The sequence below is a fragment of the Cheilinus undulatus genome, linkage group 10, assembly GCF_018320785.1.
Source record: "Cheilinus undulatus linkage group 10, ASM1832078v1, whole genome shotgun sequence".
In the NCBI taxonomy this organism is placed as follows: Eukaryota; Metazoa; Chordata; class Actinopteri; order Labriformes; family Labridae; genus Cheilinus; species Cheilinus undulatus.
In genome coordinates this window covers 9,506,345-9,522,016 of record NC_054874.1, presented here as the reverse complement: position 1 = coordinate 9,522,016, position 15,672 = coordinate 9,506,345, and the positions used below count along the sequence as shown (strand labels likewise).

General features: G+C 40.3%; 2 protein-coding genes across 2 annotated transcripts; one reads left to right on the top strand and one right to left on the bottom strand.

Moving 5' to 3' along the window:
* The first annotated feature begins 3,059 nt into the window (after positions 1-3,059).
* On the top strand, positions 3,060-6,517 carry fosl1a (FOS like 1, AP-1 transcription factor subunit a). The gene is made up of 5 exons (XM_041797734.1): positions 3,060-3,209; positions 3,326-3,447; positions 3,849-4,106; positions 5,068-5,175; positions 5,273-6,517. The coding sequence occupies exons 2-5, from the start codon at positions 3,331-3,333 to the stop codon at positions 5,828-5,830; spliced, it is 1,041 nt and encodes a 346-aa protein (XP_041653668.1). The 5' UTR covers positions 3,060-3,209; positions 3,326-3,330; the 3' UTR covers positions 5,831-6,517.
* A 1,782-nt stretch (positions 6,518-8,299) lies between these two features.
* ccdc85b (coiled-coil domain containing 85B) lies at positions 8,300-12,953 on the bottom strand. Its single transcript, XM_041798302.1, has 2 exons — positions 12,423-12,953; positions 8,300-12,232 (listed from the first exon to the last, which is right to left on the bottom strand). The coding sequence occupies exon 2, from the start codon at positions 12,197-12,199 to the stop codon at positions 11,597-11,599; it is 603 nt and encodes a 200-aa protein (XP_041654236.1). The 5' UTR covers positions 12,200-12,232; positions 12,423-12,953; the 3' UTR covers positions 8,300-11,596.
* Between the last annotated feature and the right edge of the window lie 2,719 nt (positions 12,954-15,672).

The following is a 15,672-nucleotide window of genomic DNA, read 5'->3' as shown; positions in this document are numbered from 1 at the left end:
TTATATTCAGAGGACGAGAGGCAGAGCACACCCTGGACAGGTCAGCCACAGGCCTGACACAGAGAGACAAACAGCCAGCTGGGCTCACACTCACATCTACGGGCAATTTAGAATCAACTGAACAAGCATGTATTTGGACTGTGGGAGGAAGCCAGAGTACCGGGAGAGAACCCACGCATGCATGGGGAGAACTTGCAAACTCTGCACAAAATGACCCCAAGAACCTTCTTGCTGTGCGCTACATTTATCCCTGTGCCATTGTGCAGCCCCGTATCTATATAAAACCAAATGCCTTATATTTGAAGAATCTTCCCACTGGTTCATTTTAAAGCCATGTTAACAGTCTTTTTAACAAATGAATCATATCAAATTTTTACCTTTTTACTGGTCACCCATTTTCTCTTCAATCCATAACATGTTTCTTTTTCCATGGTAATGTTCATATCACAGTTTGAATCTATTCTATTAGTTTCATATTTTATTTCAAAATAGGTAAAGGTCAAGAGGGTCCACAGGTGAAAAAATGTTAATTTTATACCTATTAGGCAGTTTAACCCACCATTTTCAACCTGTTATGAATGCAATAAAAAAGGTGTGCCAATGAAATCTGTACACCATTTGGGCAAAAAATGAATTTAAAAGAAATTAAACCCCTGGGCTGCACAGCGGAAGGGGGGTTAGCACTGTTTGCATGTTCTCCCTGTGCATGTGTACGTTCTCTCCGGGTACTCCGGCTTCCTCCCACCACCAAAAACATGCTCATTAGGTTAATTGTGACTCTAAATTGCCCGTAGGTGTGGGTGTGAGAGTGCCTAGTTGTCTGTCTGCCCTGCGATTGACTGGCGTCCAGTCCAGGATGTACCACGCCCAATGACAGCTGGGATAGGCTCCAGCACCCTCGCAACCCCCAAAGGGATAAGCAGTATAGAAAATGGATGGATATTTGTATTAAACTATTAAACACAGCCTGAAAATATTATATAACATGATAAATACTACAGATTTCACTCCTGCCTTTACAGTTACAGTGTACTCCCGTATCTACAGACTGCATTTATATTTAGGACCATATATAGTCAGTCATGTACTTGAAATGCTTGAGAATTTTTTTTCATGGCAATTTGGCTAATAGAAAATTAATTACAATCTGCCGTTACAACATAGTTTCAATTTGAGTTTTTTTTTTATTCAACTTTATTCAAAAACAAAGTCTGACGTTACACTCATGAAATAACCACATTGCAAACATTACAGTCTAAGAAACGTTGTATAAATAAAACAGAGAAAAAGGTCAAAGGTCTAATTTGGGATTCAATTATATATAGACCTAACCTGGCATGCCAGTCGATTTGTTTCACACATCCATCTGGTAAACCACTCATACACAGCGTTTGGAAAAGGGCAGAGCGTTTAAAAAAACAAACTTGGAGGGTGATTGGATGAATGTTCTGTCTGTCACATCTTTATGGGCCAATCAGAGCAACAAAACACGTATCATAGCCGCTACGGAGCTGCGCCCCTACTGAAGGAGTAAACTCCATAGAGAACTGCATAACCCAAACCATGGCGACTGTAGACATGTCAGTACTCGACGTTTGTCGTTTTTGAAAAGAAAACAACTCAATGATGTTCTTTGTTCTTCTTTTAACGAAGAAATGTCATCAAGTTCTGATAAAACTGCTGCTTTAGCAGCATTCACGCTAATCTCTTCTTGCACCAGCCTCTTGTTGCTGCTTGCTTACGTCACAACCCTGCTGCGCCCGAAACTACTGCCTCTCATTGCTGATTGGTTCTTTCATTTTCTAACCGGCCCAAACGGTTCAGATGAGCTTGTTAACTTTAGCTAAAGCTAACATAGGTACACTAGGTATGTTATTAATATGACTATATAAGCCAATGTAGCTAAGTTAGCTTAAGCAATATGAGCTTTAGCAATGTGAGCTTTAGTAACATGTGCGTTAGCAAACATATCTAAAGCTAACATAGCTACGTAGATAAACTATATACATCATTTACCTATCTGCTTTGTGAACTTAGCTTTAGCTACATTAGCTATGTAGCTCCATTATCTACATAGCTCATGCAGCTACAAGAGCCATGTAAGCTACAATGGCTGCCTGTAAGCAGACTGTAAATTTGGCTTTATTAATCATTTTACAGTCAGGTTTACAGTCCAGGTTTTAACTTTAACTTCTGGTGTACTAACCATTACATTAATCCTTACCCTTAACAGAAGTTTAATCTGCTTTTATTTTAAAAATTTTAGCATGTATTCCTGTTCTGAAATATACAGTGTCTCAGATGCATGGTTGTGAGAGTGGTCATCAGAAATGGACAGGATGCAGCCAGACTGTTTTGGAAGACTCAGGGCTTTTGAGAAAAAAACTTAGGCTTCAGCCCTGTAAGCCACCCCACCCCCTAGCTCCATCCATGATTAGTTTAAGAGTACAAATCCAAAATTAAGCAAAATCAGTCCAGGTGTGACGGAAAAGGGAGATTAGTCACAATTCACAACAGAAATTCAGAGATTAATCATGATTAAAAGCATAAATTGTTTGACAGACCTAGTTTTCAGTTGTGAAACTTTTGTGTTGAGCTTAAAACTTCATATGAATTAGATTTTTGTAATTCAGAGGGAATACTCTTGGTTAAATAAATGAATAAAAATACATAAATAAATAAACATTTTTTTAAAATATAAAGTGCCTGTAACCAATCTAAAAACAAAAATAATAACAAAAAAAAAAGTTTTGAAATTTGTCTTGACTTAACATTAACTTTAGCTACAGTCCAATAATGTAAGTTTGGCCCTTGAGAATAAATACAAAGTAATATACAACCAGTGTTTTACCGAACAGAAACATGAGAGCGGACCAGTCTGAGGGATCCCACTGTGACTCTCTGGAGGAAACTCTCACCATATATGGTCAATGACGTAAGGGCACGTGGTCGATTCGTGAGAGATTCCAGACAGCACTATTTCCCGTAACTTCGGAGGGGCGTGGTATACCTATGGTGCCGCTTTAAGAGTTTACACCCGTACAATCACTCCCAGACTTTGGTTTGTGGATGCGTGACTCACTACGAGAGGATGTACTGAAAGTCGTTTTCGGAAGTTTTAAGGCGATTTGAAAAAAAGAGAGGCGACATTTCCTTCCTCGTTCCCCCTGGAAGACGGACGCGTTTGGACTCAACCTTACCGCAATAAGGTGGGCTTGCCCCAAGTTTGAATTGACACACGCGAGACTCAAGACGAAAGTGAATTCGTGAGAGCTGAAGACTTTAGAATCACAGCTGGGTTCAATTTTTATCACTTTACAAACAGACAGGATGTATCGAGACTTTGGGAATCAAGGAAGAGGCAACCCGGCGTACACAGGCAGCGCGTCCGGGTCAAACTCCACATCCCTGGGAAGCACGGGCACCTCCACCACACAGCAAGATCAGGTAGGTGTGCTCTCATTAAAACTAGGTTACAGCTGGTCCCGGTTTATGAGGGGTCAAATACAGTGTCAGGTCAAGTGTTATGTATTTATTTTCTTTCATGATTTAATGAAGTTAAAAAGTTGTATAGGCTCTCTGACACATAATAGACAATGTATTACTGTTTGAATTATAACCCTTTATGCAGACAAAATAGTAACTGAAACTTGTTAGATATCAACTTGATTATCATATTCTTGATCATTATTTATGTTTTATTTTATTTTGTATAACTTATTCCACTGTAGGCTACATTACTTTTTCATTACATGATTTTTTCCCCCCACTTTAATCAGTGATGTTTAAATTTGCCCTCTACATTGCTTGCCCTTTCTTTGACTAAATTCCTCCATATTTTTCATTAGAAGTTCACAATGGCTGGCAGCAGTCAGTTCATACCAAGCCTCAATGCCATCACAACCAACCAGGACCTCCAGTGGCTGGTCCAGCCCTCGCTCATGCATCCACCTGGCCCTTCAAGATCCCCAGCACCGCCTTACCCAACCCTCTCAGGGGCTCGCCCGCTGGGTCCAACACCTTCTCACTCACATCTTCTCAGACCAGGGGTGATCAGAGCGGCTGCAAACACAACTGCTACAACAAGGCGCAGGAACGACGAACATGTAAGAAAAAACTTTGTATACACTCTGATTTTGTAGCATTCCTGCTGTTTGAAAGGGAGCCTTATTGGGGTTTCCATTGAAGGGATAGGCCTGGACAGTATGTTGATAATGTCTGTGTAACTTGTGTGTAATATCCTGTAATATCCTCTGACACAACAGTGTAATTTCCTTTAGACTGACACACCAAATGCATCCATTAAAATAGGATGAATAAGAATGCCCAAAGATGTTATCTGATTATTTAAGGGTGCTTTCCATTCATAGGTAATTTGAGTAAGGCAAATTGCCTCTCCAGAAATAAGTACTGTTTATGTTCTTTGATAGTTGACTTTGAGTCAATATTGACACAGTGAAATACTCACCTGTGACACACTGTTTGCAAAGATCAGCTTTTTGTGTCAGCAGAGTAAAGTTACATATCACACCAGATAACCCAATTCAAGTTCACTTTAACCCTAAGAGCTTCCACATGTTCATTAACGGGACAGTAAGATTTCTCCCTCTCATCAGGCACACGTTGGCACACATCCCCGTCACAGTTTTGTTCTTGGAGTTGTAATGTTACAGGAAGTGGACTGTCATGTGACTCACAGGGGCAAGTCATTTGCTATGACTCATCACTGAGTCACCACTTGGGGTCTGAGTGTGACTCATCAGCTGGAAAAGGGCGGGAAATATTGGATCAAGTGTAATTATTCAGAAAGAGGCTGAATGGAGTCAGAGTCAGGGTGTTACTAAAGCTCAGACATTTCAAAAGCATTCAGCCGTCATGACTGTGATGACTCAGGGCACACACATGGTGTCAGTATTTCTCCTGTGTCAGTGCAAACTACCTGCATGTGCTTGACTACACATGCCTCCCTGCATGTTTGATATCATGATGATTCAGACTGACTAAAGACAGTCTGTTATGCTCAGCTTTTGCAAATCTTAATGTGTCTTTTTTCTTTTTTTACTATAGTTGTCCCATGAGGAGCTGGAGAGGCGCAGAATAAGAAGAGAAAGGAATAAATTAGCAGCAGCAAAATGTCGAAACCGGCGCCGGGAGCTGACAGACACTCTACAAAATGTGAGTGAGCATTATACACATGCAGAAGCGCTGATGCTTGAGGGTTTCATTAAGGCATGCCAGGGTTGTTAAATGTGTTTGTGTCTCTCTGTTGTAGGAGACTGACCAGCTGGAGGATGAAAAGTCCCGTCTACAGAAGGAAATCGCTGAACTCCAAAAGGAGAAGGATAAGCTGGAGCTGGTGCTAGAGGCTCACCGTCCCATTTGTAAAATCGAGGACTCTGATTCGGACTCTGACCCACAGCCATCTATTTCCTCATTTGGAGGCATCAAGATAGAGCCCAAGGGCTCCAGCAGACCTGGGCCCTCATCTAAAATGTCAATAAAGATGGAAAGGCCCAAACCGAAGATAACCATCCCCAGCAGGCCGGTGGCATCAACTTCTTCTGCTGCTGTCACCGAATCAGAGTCGCTCCACACCCCAGTCCTCACATCCACTCCTTCTCTCACACCTTTCACAGCCGGCATGGTTTTCACGTATCCCTCCGCCCCGCTGGACACCAGCGCCTCCACCTCCTCCCAAGCTTCATCACATCAAGGGAATACTTCACAGTCCCAAGCTCCACAGCCCTGTGGGGTTGCCCACCGCCGCAGCAGCAGCAGTGGGGACCAATCAGATCACTCCCTGCACTCGCCAACCATCCTCACCTTGTAGTCGACAGCACGATTCGCTCTGACAGAACACTAAAGTTCATTTGGATGTAGTCAATGTATGTCTAAGAAGAAGGATCTCTGAAACATGGTGGAAATGAAAGTGATGATAAGCATTTCAAAATGAGCTGTGTGCTTCTGCCTTAGTTCATATTTTCAGGATGAGAACGTAGATGAGACACAAACCAGTGGCATTATTAAGATGAGAATGTTACAGCCTTTATAGTTTTGATATTAAGTCATTATAGCTCTACTTTTTAAAGCAGAATGTTTGAGGTTCATTATGAAAGCATTGCATGCAGAATTATAACCTATAAAAACTTTAAAGATGCCTATTAGATATCTTTATTAATATAAAGAATATGATAATTCAGTTTTATGTTGCAATAAATAGCTTGTTACATGGTTACGTCATGTATGTAATACTTTATGAACATTGGCACTAAAGGGAAACGTAGAAATAAATGGTCCTTATTTTTGTATGAATCTTTTAAGAATCATAAATTTGTCTTTGTAAACTGTTGACCACTAAGGCTGGACCATAGGAGTTAATACAGATGATTTAATCATGTATTTATTTTTGAGAATTTAATATATTTTTGGTAACGTTTTCACGGACATGAACTGTTTCAGTGGGCAGTGCCTTACTTATACCTTTTGACAAAGCTGTTTAACTTCACAGAAAATAAAGAAAAATGGTTCATAGCTATGTGGCATGTTTGGTGTTATTGTTGTGTTTATTAAAAATTAAATCAGTGAGCCAATATTCCTAACCTAAGCCCAATACGTAACAGGTGTAAACAGACCCCAGCTACCATATATTGTATGTGCTGGGTATGTCTAAAGTAGGGCTGCATGATTAATTGAAATTTAGATTAAATCGCAATATATCCTGCTGCAATTTTCAATTCACAGAAGGTGAAATATTTCTTTAACCTGAAATTTGTGTGAAAATACCAGCTTAAAACTTTTTTCCTGCAGAGATATTACACCCTATATACCATGCAATCACTCAAGTGCCTTTTTATTGAATGGTTGATGAAAAATTCCTATCGTAATTTTTGTCAGTTTTTTCTTAACCAAAAAGAGAATGGCATAAAAATGATCATTCCCTTTAATAACAATTCATACTGAATTTGCAATATGAGTCAAAATAATTTGGATTTTTTTTTGTTTTGTTTCAAAATTGTTCATCCTTAGTTTAATCTAACGTTGTGTTGGTTATAATATAAAATGATTTATTGTTTATGTTTAAATTACATAAGATGAGGAATGTGATAGATTCTTAAATATTACGTTGCAATTGCAATTAGAATATTTTCCCAAAATGCCCAGCCCTAAAACGCATCCCTTTTTGCGCGTTCACATCAGGTGAAGGGGTGTCCCAATTCTCTTCTCAATAGAGGGCTAAGGCTAAGGGCCAAGGGCTAACAAAGATTTTTCAAGACTACACTTGAAACCAAGCGGTAAGATGAAATTCCCACAATGCACTGCGTTCACTTGGAAAATGGCACAACCTATGGGCACAACGGACAACAAAGGAGGCGTGTCAGCGTAAATATTTTAGGGGTTTATAAATGATTATAGGAAATACAACAGCTGTGTTTTCTCATACATTCGATCTTTAGCTACTAGGAATGGGAGTTTATTGTATTTTCAGTATGTACACGTGTACACCAGGGCTATTACCTGTTTTGAGGGGCAAGGGAAAGGGCTAAGATGTGGAAATGATATTTGTATTGGAGCTGTTTCCTCAGCTCCAGGAGTGGACTTCCCTCCTTTCTTCCAGAAGATTATTGCTGTTTGTTCTTTAATTCCTAGAATTTCTATTCTGTTTCAGTGGAAAGATGCAATCCCTCCCTCACATGACTAATGGATAAAAGATGCAGGATATCAAACTGGAAAAAATCAAATGCACCCTAAATGGATCTACTAACAAATTTAAACAAAAACCTGGAACCATTTGTGAAACATGTAAAGTACTTACCTGGACTGAAACTATGAACTTATCTCACTAAAGGTGATCTGTCCTGTTGATAGTGTACTTTCAGAAAATATCATTTAAAAGGAACTCGTGTTTCTATTTATTTAATAATCTTTGACAGCTAGTGTAAATTTAATCTACTAAAACCACAACTAAAAATTAGGGCTGTCAAAATATTGTTTTATTGCTATTAATCTCAGGATTTCTGAGGTTAATTGCAATTAATCACACCGTTTTTAATCACATTCTAAAATTCCACGGTTTTGCATTTAAGACTGTTTTTGTGTCATTTTTGATTTTCTACTGTCTTAAACTAACAGTTATTGACTTACAGTTTGTATACAGAGCTGCTTTCATAGGTAGATTGAAGACTTTAACTTGAATTTAACATCAGAGAAAGGAGCTTGTAATGGACTGAGAAAAATTAAGTGAACAGTAAAACAGGTAAATGTTGATATCACAAGGTGCAATTTACTTTTGACTACTCCACTGAGCTGTCTGTGAGGTTTTTTTAAGTGATATGAGACACTAAAGAGCAGTGGTGGCTTATTTTTCATCACCGTGGCTGCAGGGAGACGCTGATGTGGCTAAAACAAAGTCTGTTGAAGGGAAGAATAAATCAAGTGATTAATAGCGATTTTAAAGTCATTGCACTGAATCGCCATTAATGCAATTTCTCTTAACAACCCTTATTGTTTCTGAGTATTATCATCATCAGTATTAGTGAGAAATGTCACAGTTTTTGGATCTTAGATGAAACAAAAAATAAAAGACAGAACTAAACAAATTTGTCCATAAGGCACATTATTTTACACGCCCTGGGAGGACATGCATACATACAGTAAGTTTTATTTACTCAACTATCCTGTAATTACATGTAAATTTTAGAGATGCACCACATTAGATTTTTGACAATATTTCCAAATTCATTTTAGCTGATACCAATATTGATACTGATGCATAAATGTAGTTTGGACCTAAAACTTCAGTCCTTAAACACCCTGTGAATTAAAGGACTGATAATGAACAATGTAAAAGACTTCAACTGATAGACAGTCATGTGCATAAGTTTTAGGCATGTAGGGTGCTAAGGATTCATCACAGGGCCTAATATGTAGCTCTACACTTTTTAATGCTCAGCGAGATCTCTCTCTTTTGTCCAGGCCTTTTCTCCCGTGGCAATACGCCCAGAGAGCCCCGGTGGTTTTCAGGCCCTTGAGACATCCACAGCACAACCAGGGGCTGGTGGCAACCCTACCACCCAAGTGGAAAGCACCCCATGCCATTCTTATGGTGCCCTCATGTTGCTTACACTCAATTTTTGGCACAAATATGCCTAAAGGCTCTGCACAGTTCTCAGATTCAGACGAGTTTATTAATCCCTGAAGGGCAATTCAAACTGTAGGTCTGTTGACCCTTCCAAAAAGTCCACAATCTTATTCAAATCTGCTAATACTATAATTAACTTTCGTGGCTCAGTAGGTAGAGTCGGTCGTCTTGGAGGGCTTTGGGTTCAATCCCCAGCTCAGACATTTGCACAATTGGCTCCCACTGCTTCCCCTGTTGGCGTATAAACATATATGGTTGTATGAATGGTATTAGCAACAATTGGTTCTCCATAGCAACATCTGGCTTCAGTGTGTGAATGTGGAGTGAATGGATATGAATGGGTAGGTGTGACCTGCAGTGTAGAAGCACTTTCAGTTGTACGATGAAAAGAAAAGCACTACACAAGCTGAAGTCCATTACCATTTTACCAAGACAATTTGCCACAATATCATGCTGATAATATTGTGCATCCCTGGTACATTGTGGTTGCTTTTTTTAAGATCTTGAGACATATTATCATGAAAAACCATTTTGTTTCTAAAATAATAAGATAAATAAGTGTAGATCTAAAGAAACTACTAAAATGTACTAATTATCATAGTAAAATTGAGTGCAGTAACATATAGAGAAGAATTCATTTTTTGCCATAAGTCTCATTTTTCCAGGACCACATTAACAACTCACTGAAAATAGCCTTGCAACCCACGTCCGGGTCCTGATCCAGCAGTTGAAAACCACTCATTTAAAGGATTTGATATTTTCTACGTGCAGAGGAAACATTTTAATGACCACCCTTTGACCCTAAACTGTGAATCCTGGGTTTTCTGTGTTTCACTGAAAGTGAATCTCTAGCTGGCACACACATGGCTCAGAGGGCATTATACTGCAAGGCTAAAATGGGGCAAGAGAGATGGAACAAGAGTCAGATTGACAGCTGGAGAGCATAAAGGGGAAAAAATGTGAGTGACTGCTGCTATCAAAGAAAGTCCATGCCTTACTAAGTGGCTAAAATCATTACTGCCCTCTCCAGCTCTCCAGACTGTGCAAACAGAGTCCCAAAATAAAACTGATGAACGTCCATAAAGCTACCCTGTATCACAGAAGGGAATATCAATCAAGCAAAGTCGATTCAGACATGAAGGTCAAAAACAACAAGTGCACAAATCAATCCTTCGTTGTGTGTCATGTAAATGTAAATGCTTTTTCTGCAAAGTCAAACACGCAAAGAGAGGTCGGAAAAAGCAGAGTGTCATCATACCAACTGTATTTAAAGCTCTTCAATGTACTACGAGCATAGCCCACCAAGAAACAGCTAAAGACAAAATAAATCTTTACTAATGCATGTGCATCATCTATGGTTTCAACTGAACTGGTTAGTAATGCTAGTTAATACAGATAAATCAAGATAAAGAGGGGTCAAAGTCATGATTATCCCTAATGTCACAGGGTCAATACATAGCATGAGTTACAGAAGACAAAGCCAGCCATTGCCAGCTTTAAACAAACTGTGATACGCTAATTCAACAACGCCAAAAAACATAACACAAGTGAATTTAAACAGCTCAGTTTGAATAGAAATCTTTCAAACTAGTAGACCTTCCAGTTTGATAAAAAGTTTCCAGTTAAATTTCCTAAAAAAAGTGACAGAGCTCGCTGAGTTCAGCTCTGAGTGAGGTCCGAGGACATCTTTCATTTACGACTGATCCAAAACCTTCACGAGTGTGCTGGCTCTGCCCCGGCTGTAGCACATGTGCGTTATGCACCAGCAGCCCCACCCACGGTGAACCTGAGGGGCCTCACATCAGACTGCTTAACACAGGCCTGTACAAAGTGTGACAATCATGCACGTATGGCAACTCCGATCCTGTCCTGAGGAAGAGAGTGCATAAAATATAATACCTTATTGGGCATCTAGCAAAAGCAAATATCAAATAGTCTCATGTTTTCTTTTTTAATATATATCTACTTCAGTGCTGCTGGATTTCAGTGGACTAAATATGGCTCAAACTGGATTGAAATGAATCTTTAGATCTAAGATTTTAAAGATCCATAATAACGCTGTCCAGTGCAATAGAAAAAGGCGTCTACCAGTGTAGGCTAGTCCAGTGCATGAGATAAATTTATATATGTGACCCACTTTTTTGGTCCCATTTTTTTCTTCAACAACAGACCAATTAAAAAGGAGAAATTCCAAAAAAACTGAGGAATCATTAGAAAAACACTTTAAAACTGTGATACATTATAATTTTGCAAACATCTATGAAATGTCTCTGAAAATGTCTGTAGTAGTAGAATCAAAACCTGGTGGCACACGCATCTTTGCAGCATCCAGAAGGCCCTTATGCTTTTGCACCATTTTAATTACAGTCTGGAATAGCTTCAGTGTCACTCCTTCAACTGATCTAAAGGATTCTTATTCAAGTCAAAGAAGCCCCAATTACTGATATAAACCTGCCATCAGTCATCAGGTGAGCACACCAGATGGAGCTGGTCTGGGCTTCCCACACTGCCCGTGCTGGAGCTCCCATCCCCCAGGTCCCGGGCCACCATGCAGGGCAGGTTGAGCTCGGTGGATCCCCCGGGGCTGGAGTCACTCCTGCTCACACACTCCTCCTCCAGGACCAGGCACAGCTCCTTCAGGTCCAGATTCTCCTTCACAAGCCCGTCCTGCAAACGCTCCAGGTCGGCGAGCTTCTTCAAGTATCCGCCCAGGTCCTCCCGCATCACTTTGGCTGCATGGTGCCCGAACAGCTGCCACTCCCGGGCCAGCTTTTTCACTTTGAGCCTGTCGTCGTCCAGGAAGCAGCACAGGTCCCTCAGCTCCACGTTCTCCTCCTGCAGGCGCTGATTGATCACTTTCAGTTCCCTGATTTCGAGGAGGTGTCCCTGCAGCTGTTTATTTACCTCTTTTATGAGGCGCCCTCGCTGGATGAGGGCTGATATTTTATCGGACTCCTCTTTACGCAGCAGGCTCACCAGCTCCTCTTTGGAGCACGCGAGCAAATCTTCGTCTGAGATCTTTGACAGCTCTCGATTTATGACCTCACCCTCGCTGCCCATCTTCTGCCACAATCCTTCACCTTTGGGGGAAACCTGAGAACAGAATAAAAGCGCTGAGATGTAGATGGATGCTTCAGTGCGGGGTCTTCATCACATCCTCGTCTTCATCTGCATCCAGTGTGCTCCAGATGTCATGTGTGTAATCACGACAGCACTGGAGGCCAAATCATTGCACAAACATGTATTATCTTAATTTAGATCTCTGCCTTCAAAGTAAAGTCACCTCAGTTCTTTTTGTGCTGAAACCACAGATTGTTCCCGTAGATAACGTCTTAATGAGGTCGTGGATGCGAATGCATTGCACACCCCGTTAATGTCAATCTGTCATCCGCTCAGCAGCAGGCTGTGTCGTTCAGAGGCCTCAAACAACACAACTGTCCTTATTTTACCTCCTTTTGTTGGATCTTCAAGGTAACACCCGTCTCCCCCTGTGCTCTCGGTAAAAAGGCTCCGTCGATCCACAGAGGTTTGATCCAGCAGCCTCGGATGCACACCCTGCAGATGTTGTGTTTTTTACGTCGCTGGCATCGCCTCATCAGTGTGTGCTTCTCGGCTGAATGAACTCCGTGTAGCGGCGGTAGCACGGTGACGAGTCCATTCAAAGCGGCAGCTTTTGTCGTTTTAATCAAGAGAAAATAATTATTTCGATTAGAAAAATAATAAATTCGCGCACAATCCGCTCAATATGAGTGCATCCTCTCCGTTCATCCTCTTGGTCTGGACTGTTACCACAACAATGTCTGCCTCCCTCCCACACTTTCACGGCTCAGTCCACGGAGCTGTGCATCAAGCTAGCTAGCTAGCTAACACACTAGCATAAAACAGTCATCGCAACCTTCAAAATAAAAGCAGACGTTAGATTACTTTTTGTAATGTATAATTTTCTAACGCGTATATGGTCATATCTAAAATACATTTCTAGCTTTAAATTATTTGAATTATTTTTTAAAATTTTGTATCGATGAAGAATTTCACCGCCGTGCTCTTCAACGGCACAGCTTTTATTCTCACCGGAAGTTCCCCTCTTTATAACTGCTCCTCTCTTGATACATAGGTTAGATAGTAATCACAAAATATTTGTGGTTTCCTCTGTGGTTTCTAGTGGCTCCTCACATACCAAAGGCCTACATGGCTTGGTTGGAAATGAAAACCTTTTAGTCGACCTGTTTACCCATTCAAATAATTTCATTCATCTTAATATAAAAACAACAAGACGTGGGGATAAATATTTGCTCCATGTGCTCTCTCATAGAGGATCTCGTGCGCCCCCATTTGGATTTAATAACAGATATTGACCCTATTTTGACATGAAACTAGAATAACAAGGATACGCTGAATTTAAAAGGGAAATGGCGTGTATGAGGCCACTTCCTTTGGGATTTGTCTGAATGAACACATCCTCCAAAACCAAGACCATATGAGATAAACTTCAACAGGCCCTATTCCCTTCTTTACTAAAAATGTACAGTACAATGTAATTGAGGCATGAGTGACTTCATGGATTTACCCTTTTCTTTTCAAAGATCTCTGGCGGAACGTGTGACTGCAGGCTTTTTTTTTCCATGGGTTTATGCTGAGGCATTCAGCCACATCCTTCCGCCCTCTGTCCCACCTCCATTGTTTCACTGAGGCCAGAACAATGCAGGGTGTTAACCGTGCAAGGGGGAGCTGGGGACGGAATCAGGGTGTCATACGAGGTTAGAAATGAGAGTGTTGATGTGCTGCGAGAGATCCCCACAAAAAAAAAGACACGTTGACTGAGTGGTTTTCCTGTCAGGTTGTTATTTTGAAGGACACATGTAGGAACACAGAAAGGGAGGGTGAAGAGAAGGGATTTGCGAGGATTTATTCAGATTAATCGCCGCAGGAAAAGAGAGCAGATTGTGTACACGCAGCAGGCAAAGCACTACTTTGGGGAGGCCTATCCCTGATCTGACACGTTTTGAAACAACACAGCACAAATGAAAGAGCAGAGATCAAGAGTAGACTGAAGCCTGGCGGCAAAGTGAGCCGCTGGAATTTGAGTCCTCATAGGACCGTTTGTCTGATGGTCTTGGGGTAATCTCACATAAATAAATAAATAGATAAAGAAAAAGATAAATAAATAAACAAATAAATGGGATTTTTTTTTTTTTTTTTTTTGGTGAGTAAGTAGTCTCTACTTGGGTCCATACAGTAGTTTCCTGTTACTCTGTTGGGATTATTATTCACTTAATGCATTGTGATGTCACTGTTGGTAATGGGGTATTACACAAGAAAGAATATTAGCTGCAGAGATAATATTATATAACTATTTACAGAAACACACAGAACGTCTATACAGACTCTATCTTGAATTGTGAAAATTATTATACCTATCTGTACTTCCTTTGTTTCCTGTTGTGTAGGCTAGCCTTCCAAGCAGAGGTGGAAAAATTTTCTTGAGTAAAAGCAGAAGATAATCTTTTCTCATTTGCAAGAACGAGAGAATAGATCTCCAACCAGGTTGTTAAGGTAAAGTTACACCTCTAGAATAAAGTAAATGCACTGTAAAATTGACAGTGTGAATTAAACAAATATATTGAATTTACCATTTTTAAAGTCTCTATATTGGTCCACACTACATATAGTCAAACTACACTTTTGAAAGTGATTACAATATGACAGAGCTATGACAGTAACTTTTCAAAATCTGTGGCAGGGTCGGTCTCTTAGGGCAAGAACAAAGCAGAGGGTCAACCTCATAGAAAGGCAGTGCATTATGAAGAATACCCACTATACGTGCTTAGGATCACCTAAAGTTACAGGCAGAAGCTCTAACTCAGTGGATAACTTCACTCATGGGGCAAATGTGTCACATTGAAAACAGCAACAATCAAAAGGGATCACTGTACAACAGGCAGCATCCAAACACATCTAAACACTCTGCTCAAGGGGATGATGGGAACTCTACCCATGCATCCCCCCAGATTTGAAACAGTAGTGGGCAGAGCTTAGATCGACTCTTTACAGAGATGAGCTAACACTGGTGGATAAACACTGTCAAACAACTCCAACACTGAAGACCATGTTACCCAGACTGGAGTTGAAATGACACTCTGAGAGTTAAATCAACTCTTAAATGTTTAACCCTGAGATATCAACACTCCAGTTTTTTGTTGTGTATAACAGCTGCTTATGGATGTGATGTGGATCAGTTCTCTCGCAATGTGCTATTTTGTAGTCAACAGAGGTGGAAAAAGTACAAGCATATTGTACTCAAGTGTAAGTACAGTCATACAGTCACTCTGGTTATAACTTATTCAAGTAGTAGCATTAATCTAAGTAAATGTAATTAGTTACTCTCCACCCCTGCTTCTGTGATCAGTAGTGATAAAAATGATGGCAGTAACATTGATAACAAATATTACCTCTACAGCCAGCTACAGCAGGGTTATTTTTTGAATATTATTATTTATAACAATATATATTAAAAAATGATGTTGATGAATACG